General features: G+C 38.9%; 1 protein-coding gene across 6 annotated transcripts in view; it reads right to left on the bottom strand.

The window, feature by feature from the left end:
* DNMT3B (DNA methyltransferase 3 beta) overlaps positions 1-20,119 on the bottom strand; it is a 70,723-nt gene that overhangs the window by 7,904 nt on the left and 42,700 nt on the right. For all 6 annotated transcript variants that reach the window (XM_069073931.1, XM_069073932.1, XM_069073933.1 and 3 more), the window contains 10 exons: positions 18,553-18,712; positions 17,518-17,646; positions 17,182-17,226; positions 13,532-13,611; positions 13,118-13,230; positions 10,765-10,948; positions 5,764-5,848; positions 3,880-4,025; positions 2,159-2,249; positions 503-651 (listed from right to left, as the gene is read on the bottom strand). In XM_069073931.1, coding sequence (XP_068930032.1) covers positions 503-651; positions 2,159-2,249; positions 3,880-4,025; positions 5,764-5,848; positions 10,765-10,948; positions 13,118-13,230; positions 13,532-13,611; positions 17,182-17,226; positions 17,518-17,646; positions 18,553-18,712 — 1,182 coding nt within the window. The remainder of the gene's footprint in view (positions 1-502; positions 652-2,158; positions 2,250-3,879; positions 4,026-5,763; positions 5,849-10,764; positions 10,949-13,117; positions 13,231-13,531; positions 13,612-17,181; positions 17,227-17,517; positions 17,647-18,552; positions 18,713-20,119) is intronic.

Here is a 20,119-nt window from a genome sequence, read left to right as displayed (position 1 = left end):
CGTAGTGCCACACAGGACAAAGGCCTGGGCAGTATTCTAAAGATAGCTATAACTATATGGCCAGGGGAAAAAAGCTAGATTATTTTTGTCCTGCAGGGAGAGGGTAGGGTTGGAGGGATCTCAGAAAAGATTTAAAGTAACAACATATTCCTCTCCCCACCCCACATTTCATCTGAAAAATTATGGGTATACGGTGAGACAGAGGATAAATAAAGTCATTCTTAGAAGGATTTTAAGCTTCTATTCTCCAAGATGAAAAGCACCTCTTTGAGGTAAGAAAGTAGATTCTGGTATTCTGGAAATAATCTTGGTACAACTTTAGAATAGTAATTAAAAACCAAAAGCAGCTTAGGGCAGATCCAGCATCCTTTAGGCGAAGTAATGTACCTGTGGTACTTTAAATCTGATATGGGATCCCTGGTAACATTGCCCTGACCCCAGACTGGGGATAGTTCATAATCCTATCCCATGATCCTTTCTCCTAAGCAATGAGATCACTCACCTCCAAAAATCTTGAGATGTCCCTCTTGTCATTGACCCTCATGGCCACAACATTCTCAAACATCCAGAAGAAAGGGCGCTCATCTCCTTCTTTGGGGCGGGTGTAGTTGAGTAAATGGTAGAATTCAAAGAAGAGCCTTCCTGTGCCCTCTGTTGTGGATAGATGAGAGACAAAATAGGGAAATCAGGATAGAGAAAGTCCCTGGATGCCAATCCTTCCAACTTCAGATCCCACCATGTTTTGGTATAGTATATGGTAGACTCAGTGATGTACCCTCCATTCTTAAGAACCTGTAATTGTATACCAATGTAGCAAACTTTTCTATGTTGTCTCTTTCCCTTTGCTGTATAAATGTTAATTGTAAATATTTTAATAGGAAACTATAAAATTTGGAACCAGAACAGTTTGTAAAACTTCTTCTACTTCTTTTGACTTAAGAAAAGACCCTTTGACTCCTGACTCTTTCATATCTAGGACTTATCTTACTGCTCTGGTCAAAACAAATATAAATCAAATTCTGGCCAAAAAGAGAGTAAATAAGGCCAAAAAAGGAAAATAACCTTTGCCCAGGCTTGCCACTGATTTGCTATGTGAGTCTTAGCCTTCCTCCTAGGCACTAGGTTTCTTCACCTACAAAATAACAATATGAAATACATGGTTTCTTCCATTTCCAATATTCTATACAGAAGTAACTAATGTCCAAGTGTAAGAGGATATATCATTCTGCAATACCTCACAAGAATTTGTTCAAATCTGTATTTTCCCTTTTCTTCAGATTAGTCCAAATTTATAGTGTCTATCTTCTTGCAATGTGGTATTTTTTTTTCTTTAGGAATTTAAGATACTATAATATTTGGAGCATATTTAGTTTCTGGTCCACAGGTATGGGACATTGTTTAAATTTTCATATTTTTTAATGTATTTGTCCTTTAAATCAAGTGCCATATTTTATTTAATGATTTCTCCCATTCAGTGAATGAGCCTCTACTTTCCAATTCTTTACCATCACAAAAGTGATACAGAGTAAATGAAGTAAGCACAGCAAAGAAACAAATATACACCATGACTACCATAAAAACGAAAACTGAAAGATTTCAACCACAAATCAATCAAGAGCAAAAATACAGAGAACATGCATGGCTCCAAATGACACAGAAGATGCATCTGCCACTCCAATTCTTTGCAGAGGTATCTGGAATCTGCAGAAGTACATTGCACATATTTTCAGACTTTTTTTTGATACATTGATTAATTACGCTGACTTTTTTTCATTAAAGATGTTCCATTATATGGAGTGGCTCTCTGGCAAGTGGGGAATACTGGGGGAAATTTTAGTGATGCAAAAAACATCATTTTTCTAAAAATATTCATTTTTATATCGAAGCAATTTAAAAACAAAACAAAAATATATCTTTCTTTTTTTAAAAGAAATTTGACCTAGGGAACACAGGTAGCAAATCTCTTAAGGGTAATAAAATTTTATTTAAAAAAAAAAAAGATCCTCACAAGATTGCCCTTTCAGTATCTTTGCCAGGATAGGTTCAAGAGGGCAGACTTTGTAATGAACCCCAAACCATTGGATTTTCTCCCCATGAAACTCACTCCCTTGGGAAAGCTCTCAAATTCCTCAGAAAACCCAGAAATAATGGTTCTCACCATACAGGCCCTTCCTGGCAGGATTCACATTTGAAAGATCATTGCATGGACTTCCACCAATAAGCAAATCGAATGGTCCCCATTCATCAATCTGAGAAACAAACAAGTCATGTACTGCAGCTATAATATAATACACTCAACAGACTAGGAAAAGGTGATAACCAATAATCCTTTACAACATTCAATGTGAAGGTATTTGTAGAACCTATATTTGACTACATGCCGCTATGGGGGGGTAGGGGGAGGGAGAAGGGGGAAGGAAAGGGAGGAAATTTGAAACTTAAGAGATTGTGGAATTGAATCTTGTAAACTAAAAATAATAAATAAAAAGAAAAGGCAATAACCATAAACTCAAAAAGCAATAACCACACTGGGTTTGCCTGCCACATTCCATTTCAGGAAGAGACATAATGTTCTTTCCTCTAAGATGACAAATGATACTACTGATCAATCAGTAAACATTAATTAAATGCCTACTATGTGACAGGCACTGTGCAAAACATTGGTACATAAGGTAGTCCCTGCCCTCAAGGAACTTACAATCTAATGGGGGGAGGGCGATAGGAGGGAACAACCAAATAAACATATACAAGCAAGCTATATTACACTATAAATAGAAAATAACTGAAAGAGAAGACACTGAAATTAAGAGGGGTTGGAGAAGGTTTCCTGTAGAAGGTGGGATTTTAGTTTAGACTTAAAGGTCAGTAATCAATGAGGAGGAGGGAAAGCATTCCAGGCATGGGGGACACATCCAGAGAAAATGCCCAGAGATGGAGTGCCTTATTCATGAAACAACCAGGAGGTTATTGATTGGATCAGAGTACATTTTAGGGAATAAGGTAATAAAACACTAAAAGGGGAGGTGGGAGGGGTACTAGATTATGAAGGGTTTTGAATTTTTTTTGTTTTTGTTTTTTTTTTTGCTTTTTGGAGGGGGGGAGGTAGGGCAATTGGGGTTAAATGACTTGCCCAAGGTCACACGGCTAGTTTTGTGTTAAGTGTCTGAGGCCGGATTTGAATTCTTGACTCCAAGGCCAGTGCTCTATTCACTGTGCCACCTATGAATATTGAATATTGAATATGATACAGCATTTTGTATTTGATCTTGGAAGCAATAAGAAGCCTCAAGAGTTTATTGCGGGAGGGGGGGAAGTGGTGATATGATCTGTCCTGTGTTTTAAGAAAATTATTTTAGCAGCTAAAAAGACAATGAATTGGAGTGGGGAGAGACTTGAGGCAGGCAGATCCCACCGGGAGGCTTCCGTAGTAGTCAAGGCATAAGGCAATGAGGGTATGCACTAGGAATGGTGGCAATGTAAGGGACAAGGTAGGCTGTCATATACAAGAGATACTGTCTTCCTACTAGATTCTCATTCCACTGATGCACATAGATTTTAATTAAGAGATGCCTCTATGTATCTAAAACTAAGACTTTTGTTCCCCCAATCAAGCTACAAAGGTGGTCTTTCCACCATCAAGTAGGGTATACACATATATACCACACAGATACCAAGAAGGATGGGATACCTTTCAGAAGATGTCCTTTCAGAAGAAAGCCAAGAAAGAAAACTGTAGTCAGTTTCTATATCCAAACACAGGTGGAATAAGAGTCAAGTCAAAAGATCCTCCAACTAGACCTGTAGCCACTAAATTGACCTAAGCCTGGAAGGGGTGGGGGGGGCCGCATTTAGGGGAAAGAGAAAAAAACATTCAGTCACCTGGCGCTTTGTGATGTTCCTGACATCATGAACATATTTGATGATCCCTCCATGCTTGACTGTCCCAACAGCAATGGATTCTTCACAGATCTCTGAAGCAATGTACTTGTCTACCTTAATACCCAATTCTTTTAGCACTAAGTAACCTGTCAAAGGTAGAAGAAAGCAATAAGGACTCACTTTCTATTTTTGCCCCTCAAGGGACAGGAATCTATAGCCTCATATGGCCAAGATAACCAAATAGAGCTATGTGGGATAATATGATGGTAGTGTTGGCTAATTTATATATACCTGGATGCCTCATCTGGAAGCAAAGATGACAAGGTGCTCACTTGCCCCCCAATAAAAAATTATGAGAGAGATCCAAGAAAAGCATAAGCTCTGAATATAAAGACTTTCACCATGAATCAAGTCACCAAGTGGCAACCTGAGACACATCTTTAACAAATATTAAGGAGGGTCATTAGAGGATTGGTTCACATCTGCAACTCAAGAAATTATCTACTAGGACATAGAGGCAGTGGGGTAAGTAGAAGGAACAACCCTTGAAAACATAAAGTAAATGAAGCTTTTGGACACAAGAGATGTGAACATTTCCATTCATGGTTTGGCTATGAACTAATTAAATGGAGGTGCTAGAAAGGCTCACAGATATATACACAGTCCACGCTATCTCGTTCCCAAAGAGCAGAGAAATGTGTGGCTGCCCCAAGAGCACATGGATTTTAAGTAGGAAAGCTTGAACTATGGTCCCCTAAAGGTCAAATATGTTATCCTGGGCTCAGTAACCATCAACCCTCTAGTGCTGCTTCTTTTTTCATTTCTCTAGCTTCTTCTTGAAAGATAAGAATATTTAGTCTACCGGGGACTAGGAATGCTAAGCCTGCAGTTTGGGAGGGTCTGGTAGAACAAATGTTCCATTACCCCCATGGAGGGGACTATGAGAGTTCAGATCAAGGTCAAATCAAAAGCAACTTTGTTTGGTGTGGGGTTAAGGTGAAAGGAGAACAAATGGCATGAAGGGGGTATTAAATATACACACACATTTCCAGTAGAATTCTTGCCTTTGTCAAGTGTTCTAATTATGTAAGAGCTCTATTTCTTCTACCTCCTCTAAACTGTAAAGGCCTAGGTCAGGCTGTTATTAATTATTACCTGGAAGCCCGTTCCCTACCTATTCACCAATCCCCAAGCACTCCAACTCCTAGCATGCTTTGCATGAGATGTCCTCCCTCAAGCCTGGAAAGATCCCACCTCTTTGAAGACTCAGATTATGTACAACACCTACCAGATTCCATTTTAATCTCATTCCCTGCAGTTTGAAGTGCTTTAAACCACAAACAAAAACTGTTTGAATCTCATATGTTTTTCAGTATTTATTAGTACAAAAAATACCTTCCAACCAGTAAAACATAAATAAGGATTCTTTACCAACACACATGAATCTTGGACACAACATGCTACATGTTTAATAATTTTTAAAATTTTCTTAAATGTAGTTAAAATTCTTATTCTTCCTTCCAGGCTAGCTAGGTGCCAACTTCTCCCATCAAACCTCCTCTGAGAGGCAAGCTAAAAGAGATCCCACCTATTAAGGACTCATATAAATCCTTGAGAACAGGAATGGCCATTTTTACACTTCCCTGATTTGCATCACAAGACCATAAATAGTCTCAGATATTTCCTTCATTTTGTGGACAAAGGAAGTTTAAAAATTACAAACTTTTCTCATTTCTCCCATACCCATTAATTGTAGACTGGGATTGTGGGAAAGGACCAGAGAGGAGCCTTGCTACCACAGAAATGGAGATGGACAGGCCACCATCCTCACTGTCATCCCAGATTCAGGAGGAAATAGGTCAGGAACATTTTTAGAAGACTCACCTGTAGCTATACCATCAAAAAGGGACAGGACCCTGATTGGTCGTCTCCTTGATGCAGGGACAGCTGGATACAGTTTTGGAACTGCCTGTCCAATAAGACAAGAGCAAAATAATTAAGAAGCAGATACTAAGCAACCATTGGAATTTATTTTTCTGACTGAAACAAGCTATATTCTATGTGACAAGATCCCCTTTTTTTAAAAAATCATATTCTCAGGGCGGCTAGGTGGCACAGTGAGTAGAGTGCAGGCCCCAGAGTCAGGAGGACTTGAGTTCGGATCCGGCCTCAGACATTTAACACACACACACACACACACACACACACACACACACACACACACACACCTAGCCATGTGACCTTGGGCAAGTTACTTAACCCCAATTGCCCTCCAAAAAGAAAAAAAAAATCACAGTCACATTCTCAGTCACATTCCTTGTCGTTTATTCAATTATTGCCACATAAGCAAAGAAACAGGCCCTCAGATAGCACTACTAATAGCTAATTGTTCAACTCAAAAGTTTTGAGACAGTTCACCAAGAAAAGCAATAACAATTTGTGTTCCTAGCTTGCCCTTGTTCACTGAGTATCATATACCCACCCTCCTGAACAAATATCTGTGAATAAACTACTATAACTGATCTATGATAATATTTTTTCCCTCTTTTTCTCAGATGACCAGAGAGGTCACCAGATAACTGCCCAAAAAGTTCAACCTTTCACCCTGATACCAGAACATTTATGACAAAACACGACCCACTTCTGACAAAGAGGTGATGGATTGGGGCGGCTGGGTGGCACAGTGAATAGAGCACCGGCTCTGGAGTCAGGAGAACATGAATTCAAATTCGACCTCAGACACAACACAAAAAAAGCTAGCCATGTGACTGTGGGCAAGTTACTTAACCCCAATTGCCCTACTTTCCCCCTTCCAAAAAGAAAAAAAAAAAGAGGTGATGATGGATCCACAGGGTACAAATTGAGACAGATTTTTTAGGCAAAGGCAATGTATAAATTTGTTTTTCTTCTCTGTGCATATTTTGCACTATTTTTGCCCTCTTTTTGGATTCCTGGTGATTAGCACAGTGCCTGGCACATAGTTGGCATTAATGTTTATTGATTGATTGATTGGGTGTGGCAGGCAAACCCAGTATACCTATTGCTTTCCAGAGTTTATGGTTATCGCCTTTTCTCAGTCTGTGATTGCTTTCCAGAGTTCATGGTTATAGCCTTTTCTCAGTCTGAGGTACATTCTGATACAGCTACTGTACAACTTGTGTTTCTCAGATTGATCAATGGGGACCATTCAATTTGCTTGTTGGTTCACACAGTAATCTTTTAAATGTGAAACCTGCCATGAAAGGCCTATGTGATGAGAACCAGTCAAAGGTTTGGGATTCATTATGAAGGCTGCTTCTTAAAGCTGTTCTGGCAAAGCTACTGAGAAGGGAATCTTGTAGGAAATTTTTTTTTAAGTTAATTTATTTATTGCAAGTTTTCAACATTCACTTCCATAAGTTTTACATTTTCTTCTCTCTCCCCTCTCCCTCCCCAAGACAGCATGCAATCAGATATAGGCTCTACCTATACATTCCTATTAAACATACTTTCAAATTTGTCATGCTATATAGAAGAATTTAAACAAATGGGAACCCATGAGAAAGAAAAACAAAAAACAGAAAAAGAAAATAGTCTGTTTCATTCTGCAAACATACTCTATACTTCTTTCTCTGGATGTGGATGGCATTTTCCATCAAGAGTCTTTTAGAATTATTTTAGGTCCTTGCATTGCTGAGAAAGGCGAAGTCTTATCAAAATCAGCTGTCAGACACTGTGGCTGTTACTGTGTATAATGTTCTCCTGATTCTGCTCACTTCAGTCAACCACCAGTTCATAGAAGTTTTCCAGGCTTTTCTGAAGTCTACTTGGTCATCGTTTCTTATAGCACAATAGTATTCCATTACATACATGTAACACAACTTTTTCAGTCATTCCCCAATTGATGGGCATCCCCAGAATTTCCAGTTCTTGGTCACCACAAAAAAAGCTGCTGCATTTATCTTTGTACATGTGGGTCCTTTCCCCATTTTTATGATCCTTTTGGGATACAGGCCTAGAAGTGGTATCATTGGTTCAAAGAGGTATGCACATTTTTATAGCCCTTTGGGCATAGTTTCAAATTGCTCTCCAAAATGGTTAGATCAGTTCACAATTCCTTTTGTCATCTTACCAATCTGACCGATGAGATGTGGTGCCTCAGAGTTGTTCTGATTTGCATTTCTCTAATCAATAGTGATTTAGAGCATTTTTTCATGACTATAGATAGCTTTAATTTCTTCCTCTGAATATTGTCTGTTCACATCCTTTGACCATTTATCAATTAGGGAATGACTTATATTCTTGTTTGACTCAGTTCTCTATATATTTTAGAAATGAGGCCTTTAAATTTCTAAAATATGCAGAGAATTGAGTCAAATCTATAAGAATACAAGTCATTCCCCAACCAATAAATGGTCAAAGGATATGTACAGTTTTCAGAGGAAGAAATTAAGGGTATCTATAAGCACATGAAAAAATGCTCTAAATCACTGTTAATTAGAGAAATGCAAATCAAAACTCTGAGGTACCACATCTCATCAGTCAGATTGGTAAGATGACAAAACAGGAAAATGATAAATGCTAGAAAGGATGTGGGAAAATTGGAACACTGATGCATTTTTGGTGGTTGTGAATTGATCCAACCATTCTGGAGAGCAATCTGGATACCACTTCTAGGGCTGTATCCCAAAGATCACAGAAGTGGGAAAAGGACCCGTATGTACAAAAATATTTATAGCAGCTCTTTTTGTGGTGGCAAAGAATTGGAAATCAAGGGGATGCCCACCAATTGGGGAATGGCTAAACAAGTTGTAGTATATGAATGTAATGGAATACTATTGTACTATAAGAAATGAGAAGCAGACAGACTTCATAATAACATGGAGAGACTTATATAGACTAATGCTGAGTGAGGAGAGCAGAACCAAGAGAACTTTGTACACAATTACAGATACATTGTACGTGTGACGACTAACTTTGATAGACTGGGCTCCTCTCAGCAATGCAAGGTTAGAAGACAACTACAAAAAACTACATAATGGAAAGGGATATCCACATCCAGAGAACTATATCCAGAGAACTATAGAGTCTGCAGATTGAAGCAGACTGTCTTCTCTCTCTCGTTCATGTTTTGTTTTGTCCCTTCTTCCCCATTGTTCAGCCCACTGGTTATAATCCTTCTTTACAACATGACTAATGTTCAACATGAAAAAAAAAAATGAGGCCTTTATCAGAGACACTAGTTATAAAAATTCTTTCCCAGTTTTCTGCTTCCCTCTTAACCTTGGTTGCATTAGCTTTGTTTGTGCAAAAACTTTTCAATTTAATGTAATAAAAATTAATCATTTTGCATTTCATAATGTTTTCTATCTCTTGTTTGGCCATAAATTCCTCCATTCTCCATAAATTTGACAGATATACTATTCCTTACTCCCTTAATTTATTCATTTTTATGAATCAACCTTTTTATCTAAATCATGTACCTATTTGGGCTTTATTTTGGTATCTGGTGTCAGACGTTGGTCTATGCCCAGTTTCTGCCATACTATTTTCCAGTTTTCACAGTAGTTTTTGTCAAATTGTGAGTTCTTATCCCAGAAGCTGGGGTCTTTGGGTGTATCAAACAGTAGATTACTCTACATTGACTACTGTGTCTTGTGTACCTAACCTTTTCCATTGACCTACCCCTCTATTTCTTAGCCAGTATCAAGTAGTTTTGATGACAGCTGCTTTATAATACAATTTAAGATCTGATATGGCTAGGCTACCTTCCCTAGCATTTCTTTTCATTAATTACCTTAATATTCTGGACTTTTTGTTCTTCCAGATGAATTTTGATATTTTTTCTAGCTCTATAAAAGTAATCTTTTTAAAAATAAATTTTTATATGGGGGAGAGCAGATTGGAGGTGGGGATATCCTGTGGGACTGCTGTTTTGGGGGGATGGGTGGGGGTAAAACGGGGAGAAAATTTGTAACTCAAAATCTGGCAGAAACGAATGATGTAAATCAGCAGTTAAAAGCATTTAAATTAAAAAAATTTAAAAAAATTTTTTTTATTGTTCCCCAAACTCTGAGATGGAAATCTTTCTAGAGAGCCTTGGTTGTATCTGGAACTCTAAAATTCTGGACTCAGAACTGGAAGCAATAGTAGATCTGTGATTTTGGAGCAAGAGTTCAATCAAATGACATAAGAGTACAATCGGCTGCAGGAAGCCACCATTTTTCAGTGTCCCAGATTGCTGTATGGTTTTGTAATCTTATATGAAAATAAGGTCCTTTCTCACAAGAATTCATCCTGAGGCAGAATCATTTTGTCAGAGGAATGCAGCTTCTGTCACTGTCATTTCTCTAAGATACCAAACTATTGGTGTGGGATATTTCTAGTTTTTTCATGACATTTACCTTTTTTTTTATTGCAAAGAAACCGAGGTAGCATAGAGCAGAAACTAAAGTGATCAAATTTCTAACCCTGTTAGAGAAACCAATACTATTGACTAGATGACCTTGGGTAAGTCATTTAACCCCTAGGCCCCTTCCATAAGTAGAAGGGGTATAATATCCTATGCTTTATCTTAGGACAAAAAGTTTGTGGGTATTCTCTTTCTACAAACTACAATACACTTTATCCTTTGAAACTATGTCCCCAGAAAAATATTGTTAAGGGAATTGAGTTACATTCAGTTGATTGGATTACTTTCTCCCATACACACCCATTCAGTAAATGGCTATATGAATTCCTAGCCTCCTTTAAGAGCTCATGAAGTTTCAGGGTCAAAACTGGGACCTGAGGATTCAAAAACTATACCCGGCCAAACGTGTTGTGACAATTACCGTGTGTGTGTGTGTGTGTGTGTGTGTGTGTGCGCGCGCACGCCATGGATGAGAAACCTCATAAAAACCTTACATATTCCTGAGCTTTGTCATTGGTGAAAAATTCCTGAAGGCGAATGTTCCAGTCCTTTCGCCGTTGTAAGACCCCATAGCACCGCTGAGGCTGGCACATGTAACAGCTCCAGGGCTCTTGTGCTTTGGCACTGGCTGATGTCCCTGCCCCAACCAGCACATCCAGGCATTCAACACAAAAGCACCTGTGCCCAGGAGTGAGAGAAAAGGGTTAGCCAGAGTGTTCCTACATGTTACAGCTACATCGCTCTGTGCGTCCTCAAAGCCTAGTGGACACAAGGCCAGGCTACCATCTCTGTTTTACTGCATCCACCCTCCCCACCTACCCCACTCCTGGCTCCAGGTCGTCACCATTTTTGCCACTAGAGTCACAGAACTAGACAGTTCATTGTCAGCTATTAATTAAATCCCATGATATCACTTCTTTATCTGTCCAATGAGAGGGATTTGCACTTTCTCTCTAAATCCACTCTAAATTTCCACCTCAAAATCCTAAAATAGAAACCTATACAACGTTCCTGATTCAAGTCCTCACTTAAAGACCTCCGATGATTGGGAAGGGACGAGTTAGGAAATCATTTTTCTTTTTACCAACTAATTAAAAAGTTAGGAGCACATATTAAAAAGCATTCTATTTAAGCAATGAGCTATGTTTTAACTAGAACTAAAAGGAAAAGCCAGAAATAAAACTAGGAGAGCTGGAAGAAGAAACTTAGAGGTAGATCATCTGCTCTGAAAAGTAATATCCAGTGGTCTCCAGTAGTTTTTTTGAAGTAAATTCCTATTTTAACTATCAGGTATGGGAAAATACACTGGGCTTGTCTCAGAAGCCCCTAGTTTGCAGGCTATTCCTTACGGCCTCTGTAACCTTAGTTCTCATCTCTCATTTGCAAAGAGGGGATCTGACTAAAAGGACCCTTTCTAGCTCTGGATACTATTACCTAAAATGAAAAAGCTCTCTGTAGATATCCTAACCTAACTATTCATAATATGTATCAGTTGGTTAAACTTTTCTGAGAAAACAATTTGGAATAAATATGAGGGAAATAATTCATTGTCAAAATCCTTTGACCAAGACATTTCTTAACTGGATAATAAACCACCATGCTCCAAGAAAGCCATTACTGGGAAAACCTCAACATCCTGCAAGACCCCATCAGCCTGGGTATTCTTCCTCATTGCTACTTCCTGCCCCTCTAATTGAAAGGCAGAGCCATGACCTCCAGGGAGGCAGCTCAGCTTTCTTACCTGCCTGCACTACCCTAGGCATCTATGCCCCTCTTCCCCACCCCACCCCCTACTTGTCACCTTCTTTTTGGATTGAAAACAAAGACTTTTCTTTTTTCATATTTGTATCCCCAGTTCTGAGCACAGTGCCTGGCACATAGTAGATGCTTATTAAATATCTATTGGGACTTTTGTTGCTGTTCTTCAGTCGTGTTTGGGTTTTCTTGACAAAGATAATGGAGTGGCTAGCTATTGCCTTTTCCAGCTCATTTTACAAATAAGAAAACAGGTAAACAGGGTTAAGTGACTTGCCTAGAATCACAGTCACATTTGAACTCAGGTCTTCCTGACTACAGGCCTGAGCTCCACCTACTTCGCCACTTAGCTGCCTATTTATAGATTGTTATCAATAAAGGCTCCAGGCACATCAAAATATTCAAAAGAGCAACAAATTAGAAACAAACTTCTCAGACATCCATATGGGAACTAGCTAAACAAATTATAGCATATTATTGTAATGGAACATTAATACATCAAGAATGAGGATCTAGAGAAACTTGAGAATACTTGGCATAAACTGATTCAGAGTGGAACATGAAGAAACAAGAAAACATACAGAACACATAATGTAAATTCATAGAATAGCAATAAAGTTACAATTTAAAATGCTGTAATAGCAATAACTAACCTCGATCTCTGCACATAAATATACCTACGATGCCACATCCTTGCTCTCAGTCCAAGAGTAAAGAGCATTTGCATATGCTATTGGAAGTTCACTTGTCATCTTGCCTTGCTAGGGTACCCGCTGAACCTCCCAGGACTTGTCCATCACCCTACCAGCATGCTCCCCCTTACATGTTGTTTCATCCTTTGATGTAAGTTCTAATAGGAGGGGCTATTTTATTTTTCTGTTTGTATACCCAGTGTTTAGCATGAAGCTTAATGCTTTTCAAAATTTATTCACTTTTGTGTCATCTGCAAAAAAACTAAAGCAGTAGTGATTTCATTAAGAGTAATGGTATTTTCAGGTTAAAGTAATACCTACATAGCCATTTAGTCAAACTCAAGTACATAACAGACTGTTCTTCAGAACATAGAGGGAGAGACAGAAGAAAAGGACTTACCGGCAACAGCTTGAATTGCTACATAGCAAGAGCTCCCGTCCCTCACAGCACACGGTACAGTACGATTGATATCCATCATCATCGTACATATAGAACAGCTCTAGAAATCTGTCCTGGTTAAAGAAAATGGGAAGATAGAAATATGTCTGGAAAGAATTGCCTTTAGGTCCCAGAATACTGACTCCCATTCATCTACTGAATACCTGGATAGAGTTAAAATGCTGGTCTATACCCATGGAATCCACTAATCCTTTAGGTAGGGATGGGGGGGTAGGGGAGGAAGAGAACAGAAACCCATGACCTTGGCCCTATTCTAAGGAATACAGCAAATCAGGAACAAGTAATATAGAATCTACATAGAAGGGGAACAAGTGGACTCTAAGAAGGGAAATCCATGTGTTTTCCAAGACTTACTTTACATGTATGACAGAGGCCCCCCTCAAAGAGAGGATGAAAGGAGAGTGGGTTTTTTCTTCCACAGGCTATGCAGTTATCTGTAACACACACAAGAAGGGAGAGGGAGATGAAATGAGACTGAAACATCAACAGGAATGACAACCATTCTACTTGAAGTGCACTCATAAACTTCCCAATGAAAGAATTTAGATATATGGTACCCCAAACTCAGAGGTTAACAGAAACATGCCCTGATATGGGGGAGGGGGAAAGAGGAGAAATTAATTCACTCAGCTTTGGAACTTATGCCCTAGATCTGATATCTGGTGATAGAGTGCAAACTCACCTCGTCTGCTCTATGTGATGGATCCCAGACCAGGCTTCACTGTTAATCTGTTGGCCATGCCACTGGCTTATCTTATTCCTTCTGCCACTTTATGTTCTGAAACAGGGTCTTGCAACTGACTGCTTCATGGATCTACTCCCCATCTGTGTTACTTACCATATCCCAAACTCCATTCCTACTATCACAGTCTCCAATACCACTTCCTAACATGTGACACCTCTCCTTATTAGGATGCTCAGGTCCTTGAGGATATGGGTTTTTTATCTATATTCAGTGCTTGGTAAATATTCCAGGCATTACTTACCAAAAGCAGGTCATCCACAAATGAAAATTTTTAGCTCAGAACAAATATAATCTTCCAAGGAATCATGAAAAAAATAAAACTACTCAGACACACAAAAAAGGAATTCAAAGACAACTATATGAACTGATGCTAAGTGAAGGAAGCAGAGATAGGAAAACAATACAGACAATGACAATATAAATGCAAATAAATGCTAGGAAATTAAAATGACTAAGGGATATGGAAAGCCATCTCTTCTCCCATCTCTGCCCTTCAAAGGTGAGTGAGGGTGGGGTGGGAAGGGGCTTGGCTACAGAATACTGTATACAATGTCAGTCTGTGGGCAGGAAGGGATGCATACAATGGAATATCTAGGTGCTGTAAAAACAGGCAACTTCAATAATTTTTAAAAATTTATATCTATGTGCCCAATTCAATAGGTAAGGGGGAAGGGGAGAGTGGGAGAAGCACCAAACTAGTACTTCTAATTACAGAATGACATTAATCATCTGGGCCTTGAGATATAATGTGGCATTCATACAAAACAAACCTCTGTGGGCTTTCTTTCTTTGCTTCCAAATCCCTAAGTAGCTTTTTGCCCCCATTAATTTCCCCAACTAAATGAAAAAGGACTGGTTAGAAGGAAGGGGAATGGTAGATTTCAAAACTGCCATCCTTCAAGATGCAGATATAGTCCCTTCTAATAGCAACTTACAAATGGATGCTAAAAAAAGGTTCAGTCTTTTGAAGCTCTATAACTTATGTCCTGAACACTAAATTAAGGTGGAGGGAAAAAAAAATCACTAAAGATGTGGAATGAAAGACATCTTTAACAACAACCTAAACCCCTTTTGACACAAGAGATGGCTCCCAATTGAGGATAACACTTGTACTCACTCCTTCTTAGAAATATTCACAGCTACACATGCACCATGACTGCTTTTTCACTTTAAGAAATCTGGTCTGGCTAACCTGTAACCTGCTGAAAGTCCTCTCTGATTCTCAAAGACTCTTAATATTCATTTCAGAGTCAGGCATTGAAACACCAGGTGTTCTGTCCAATGTGATACTCCCAACCTTTTAGATTGCCTCCCAATACCAAATCTTCAAACTTAATGTTTTTCAACTCTACAAGGTCTAAACACTTCATACTTGGATCTAGTGTCAGCAGTTCTTGGTCTGGACCTAGTCACCTGTGATTTATGACACTCCTTATGGCTAAAATCATTACCTCTCTCCCTATCCAGTTCCTCTGTTCCATCATTACTCAAACATCATCATTACTGACAAGCTATTCATTCCACTAATTTCCTGGCTCACTGCTCCTGTTCTGCTCAGTCAATACCTGACCAAAAAATAAATAATGATGAGTTCATATCTCAATAGTGGCTGGAATTTTCTTCACCTACCACACACCTGGGGCACATACTCCTATCTCAAGGTAGGGTAAGACCAAGCACATCATGTTATCCTAGTCCACACTTAAACTTAAAAAATGTTATCAAATATTTAAATGTCTAAGGCAAGGAGTCTCCAAGAAAAGATCTTCTGCATTATGGATCAGGGGATGAGGTCTGGATTCTAGTCCTAGATGTGGAATTAACTTTTTCTCCTATTCTTATAGTCTGTTCTTAGGCGGTTGAACTAGATAATCTGCAAATATTCTGAGTTCTATGAGTCTGTGCCCCTTATAGCTCTAAACTTGTATTAGTCTGATGACAACCAATACCAACTAGTAACGTTCCAGCCACCATTAGCTGGAACATAGGAGTAAGATCAGAATTACAACAGAGTATGCTTATTGAGAAAATCAGGTCAATAAAGTTAAGTTTCTCCTCTATAATCACTCAAGTACCCGAGTTGGAATTTGATGCTAGGTCCTCTTCATTCTTTTTTTCAGAGTCAATATTCTTTTGATTTGGTTTGTTTTTGAGGCAATCAGGGTTAAGTGACTTATCCAGGGTCACATAGCTAGTAAGTGTCTGAGGCCAGATGTGAACTCAGGTCCTCCTGGCTCTAGGGCCAGTGCTCTATCCACTGTGTCATTTTGCTGCCCCTGTTAGTACTCTTTATACTGAGCCAAAATGTCTCCTCCCTGTCCCCATACCTACCTCTACTTGAATATCCAACACTACAAAACAGCAAGTAAGAGCTTATTCAGAGTAGACAGACAAAAATTGTACAGACCTTAATTGACCCTATCAAACATTTTTATCAAAAAGGTAGGATCTCCCTCTCAAATAGGAGTTATCTGGCTCATATTATTTCTTATAGCAACAACCAACAACTCACATTTCTATGGCACTGCTAAGACTTACAAAAGTTTCCATCACAACCAAGTGATGGCAGAGTCATATCAACTTTACAAGAAGCAAGCTGAGGTTCAGACAGGAAGTGATTTGTTCAATGTCCCACAGCTGAGTCCCACTGCCAGTCCTTCTGCTCACTCCCACCATACTACATATACCGCCTGAACACAGAGAAGGAGCTACTGTAGTTATCTACAACTTGTACTTCAGAGAACATAACCTCTTTGAAGGAAGAAACCCATTAGGGTCTTTATAACCCCAGCAGCTAACACACACGCCATAGCACAAACTAGAAATGGAATCCTTGCCCAACTGAATTCAGAGATTCTAAGATAAATTTTTTTCCAGAGCAGGCACTTCATTCAATGCTTGGGCCACCTAATACAATATATCCTGTAAGTAGTCAGGTGGTATAGTTAACATTTCCTAGCTGTGTAACTGGGCAAATCACTTAGCTTCTGCTTGCCTCAATTTCCTCACCTACAAAATGTCAGTAACTACAGCATCTACTCCCCAGGGTTGTTGTGAGAATCAAATAAGAGAATATAAAAGCTTAGCAGAGATCAGTACAAAACAGTAAAAAATTCTTGTTATACACACACACACACACACACACACACACACACACACACACACACACAAACACACACAGAAGTTCTTCAAGGAATCAAATCTGGACAAGACCAAGTGGGGCAGCAGTGCATGCCTATAAAAAAAAAAAAAAACTTACCTTCAGGGTTGCTTTTGTTATTCATGATGTCAGAAACCATTTTTTCTGGATAAACAAGAAATTTGGGTGGGGGATAAGAAATGGTTTGGTTACCATCTTACAGGTTTTTGTGACACTCAACTTGTGGTCCCATTTTTGTAAGGAACTCAAGTTTACATAAGAAGTAGTAGGTAGTAACAGCAATAATCATAATAAACTCCAATGAGCCTATTTTTGCTCTAAGGTCGCAATGCCACAACAGATAAGACAGATATCCATAGAAGGAGAAATCAAATTTGCCTCACCCCATTAGCCCAAAATGAACTCAACCCAGAAGCTGATGCCAACCACAATCACCTCGGCTTTGTTCTTCCTCTACCCGCTCTTTGTTGTTATTTGTGCAGCTGGTCCTCAGGCGTTTAGGAGGAGGAGGTACACTATCTTGGACAGTGACTTCTTCTAGAGTCCTTCTTCTCTCTTTGGGCTCTACAAAAGAGTACTCATTTAACATGGGAGCCTAAACTGGAAGTTAGACCAGACTTAATTAGTTAGTCCCCAGTATTCCTAAAGACAATCATACCAATGCTAACTCAGCTTCAAGTATGGACCACATTAACATATTTCTCTGCAAGAGTGAGAGGATTATATTAATTCTTCTCTAAACCCAGGATTAAGCACCTAAATTTTCCATTGGGGTTTTAGCAAAACCATCATATTCTCCTTCAAATTGTGATGGAGACCCAAGGATTACTCCCATGAGTATGCAGGAAAGACTGGTAAATTGTGGCTACCAATACCATGTAACTGGCTGGCTGTGATAATACTATCTATTTCCATGAGTCTTCCTAACAACCCTCCTGCCACACTGTCTTCAGATATCCACAGTTCTTTCTTCCAACCTCTTTAACACATTTTCAGGTTACTAGACAAAAAGCATTGGGGAGAGGAAGGGAAGAGGGTCCCTCTATATCTGATATGCATCATAGTACAGTTGGCTAAGTCAAAGAAACCTTTTTCCCCAATTTGGAAAAAAGTGTTCTATACACAGAAGGGGTTTATTTCATAAGTCTGATAATGAAAACCACACAAATCCAAATGAAACACAACTCCCTGGCTGCTACTCCTCAACTCTTTTTTTTTTTTTAAGCAATCGGGGTTAAGTAACTTGCTCAAGGTTACACGGCCAGTTATTTCTGGGTGTGGTGCTGAGTATCTGAGCCCGGATTTGATACAGGTCATCCCGATGACCTCTTACCAGCAGTAAGAGCTGGTACTCTTACTCGCTGTGCTACCTGGCCGCCCCATACTCCTCAACTCTTAAGAAACCCTATCCAATTGTTAGATCGCATTGCAAATAGCAGAGATGATCATGGAGTAAGTCATAGTTCCAACCTGGAATGATACATCCATCTGATTTCTTTTTTGGTTTGAGTCCTTCTTCTCCCATTGGCTGGAAACCTCCGTGAGCCCAATCTAACAAGGGCTTGAGTTTTTCATCCCACGAGGCACCAGGAATGGCTGGCAAAGTCTTGCCAGACCTGCTCTTGGCCATCTGCAAGGCAAAATTTTTATAAATTAACCCCTGAGGCCAAAAAGGATAAGCTCAGTCAACTACTTAATGAATAACCATCTCAATCAACCAAAAGTGAGTGCTGCTGTTAAGGACTTGGCTATTCTCAGCAATAATTCAAGACGATTCTGAAGGACTTATGATGAAAAATGCTATCTCCAGAGAAAGAACTGATGGAATCTGAATGCAGATCAAAGCATACTTTTTCTTTAATTTATTTTCTTGGTGTGTGTGTTCTTTCTTTCACAACATGAATAACATGGATATATTTTGCATGACTGCACATGTATAACCTCTATCAAATTGCTTGCCTTCTTAATGAGAGAGGGGAAAAGGAGAGGGAGGGAGGAATTTGGAACTCAACAAAACAAATATTAAAAATTGTTTTAACATGTAATTGGGGGAAAAATAAATATTTTTTTAAAAAGTGAACTTGCAAAAACAATCAAAAGAACAAGAATGGATCCCAAAGTAGAAATGAAAAGATCCAACTCCTTTTTAGAGGTGTCAGAACTATGGATGTGGAACACTTAATATAATTTCAAACTTTTTTGATGTATTAATTTTTCTTTTTTTCCTTAAAAAGCATTCTTTGTTATAAAAGATGTTCCTCGGAAACTTTATAGGTAGAGATACTTATCAAAACTTAAGATATCATAAAATATTTACTAAATGACTACAGGGAAAATTTTGGATTTGGGGGAAGATCAAATGGAACTCTGTCTGACATGAGTTCAATGAATAAAACAATAGGATACAATGGTAATCTCAAGGCTTACAGAGAGGTTTTATGCCCAGAGTGAGTAAGGATTTGATCTTGAAATTTCCTGACCTGGTTAGATCATTGGTAAATTGGAGTTCTAGGTAACACATTTAATTTTTTGTTTTGTTTTTTTTTTGTTTTGGGGGGTTTTTTGCTTTTTTGAGGGGGGATGACAGGGCAATTGGCGCCAAGTGACTTGCCCAAAGTCACACTGCAAGTTAAGCGTCTGAGGCTGAATTTGAACTCAGGTCCTCAAGACTCCAGGGTTAGTGTTCTATTCACTGTACCACCTATCTGCCCCTAAGAAACACATTTTAAATGGGGAAGTTGACAAGATGTAGAATGTACCCAGGAAGATAGCATAGAGACTGTATTTTAAGTGTGTTCTAAAAGAACAGAGTAAGTTTTATCTGAATAAGATTAATCATTGAACAGGGGGTAGGGTGGGAAGAGGGGGTTGGAAAAGAGAGAGAGAAATAGGAGACATGACTAATCATGATCTAAAATTTAGAAGGCTTAAACTTGTTCTATTTGGCCTCAGAACAGAAGCATAGAACTTGAAGAAAAACAAATACTGGTTCAGTATAAGGGACATTTTCCTAACAGACATCTCAGAGTTGAATCAA

The sequence above is a fragment of the Petaurus breviceps genome, unplaced genomic scaffold (assembly GCF_028583685.1).
Source record: "Petaurus breviceps papuanus isolate PSGF00001 unplaced genomic scaffold, PetGlider_PUasm1.0 90879, whole genome shotgun sequence".
Lineage (NCBI taxonomy): Eukaryota > Metazoa > Chordata > Mammalia > Diprotodontia > Petauridae > Petaurus > Petaurus breviceps.
This window is presented reverse-complemented; position numbering and strand designations above follow the sequence as displayed.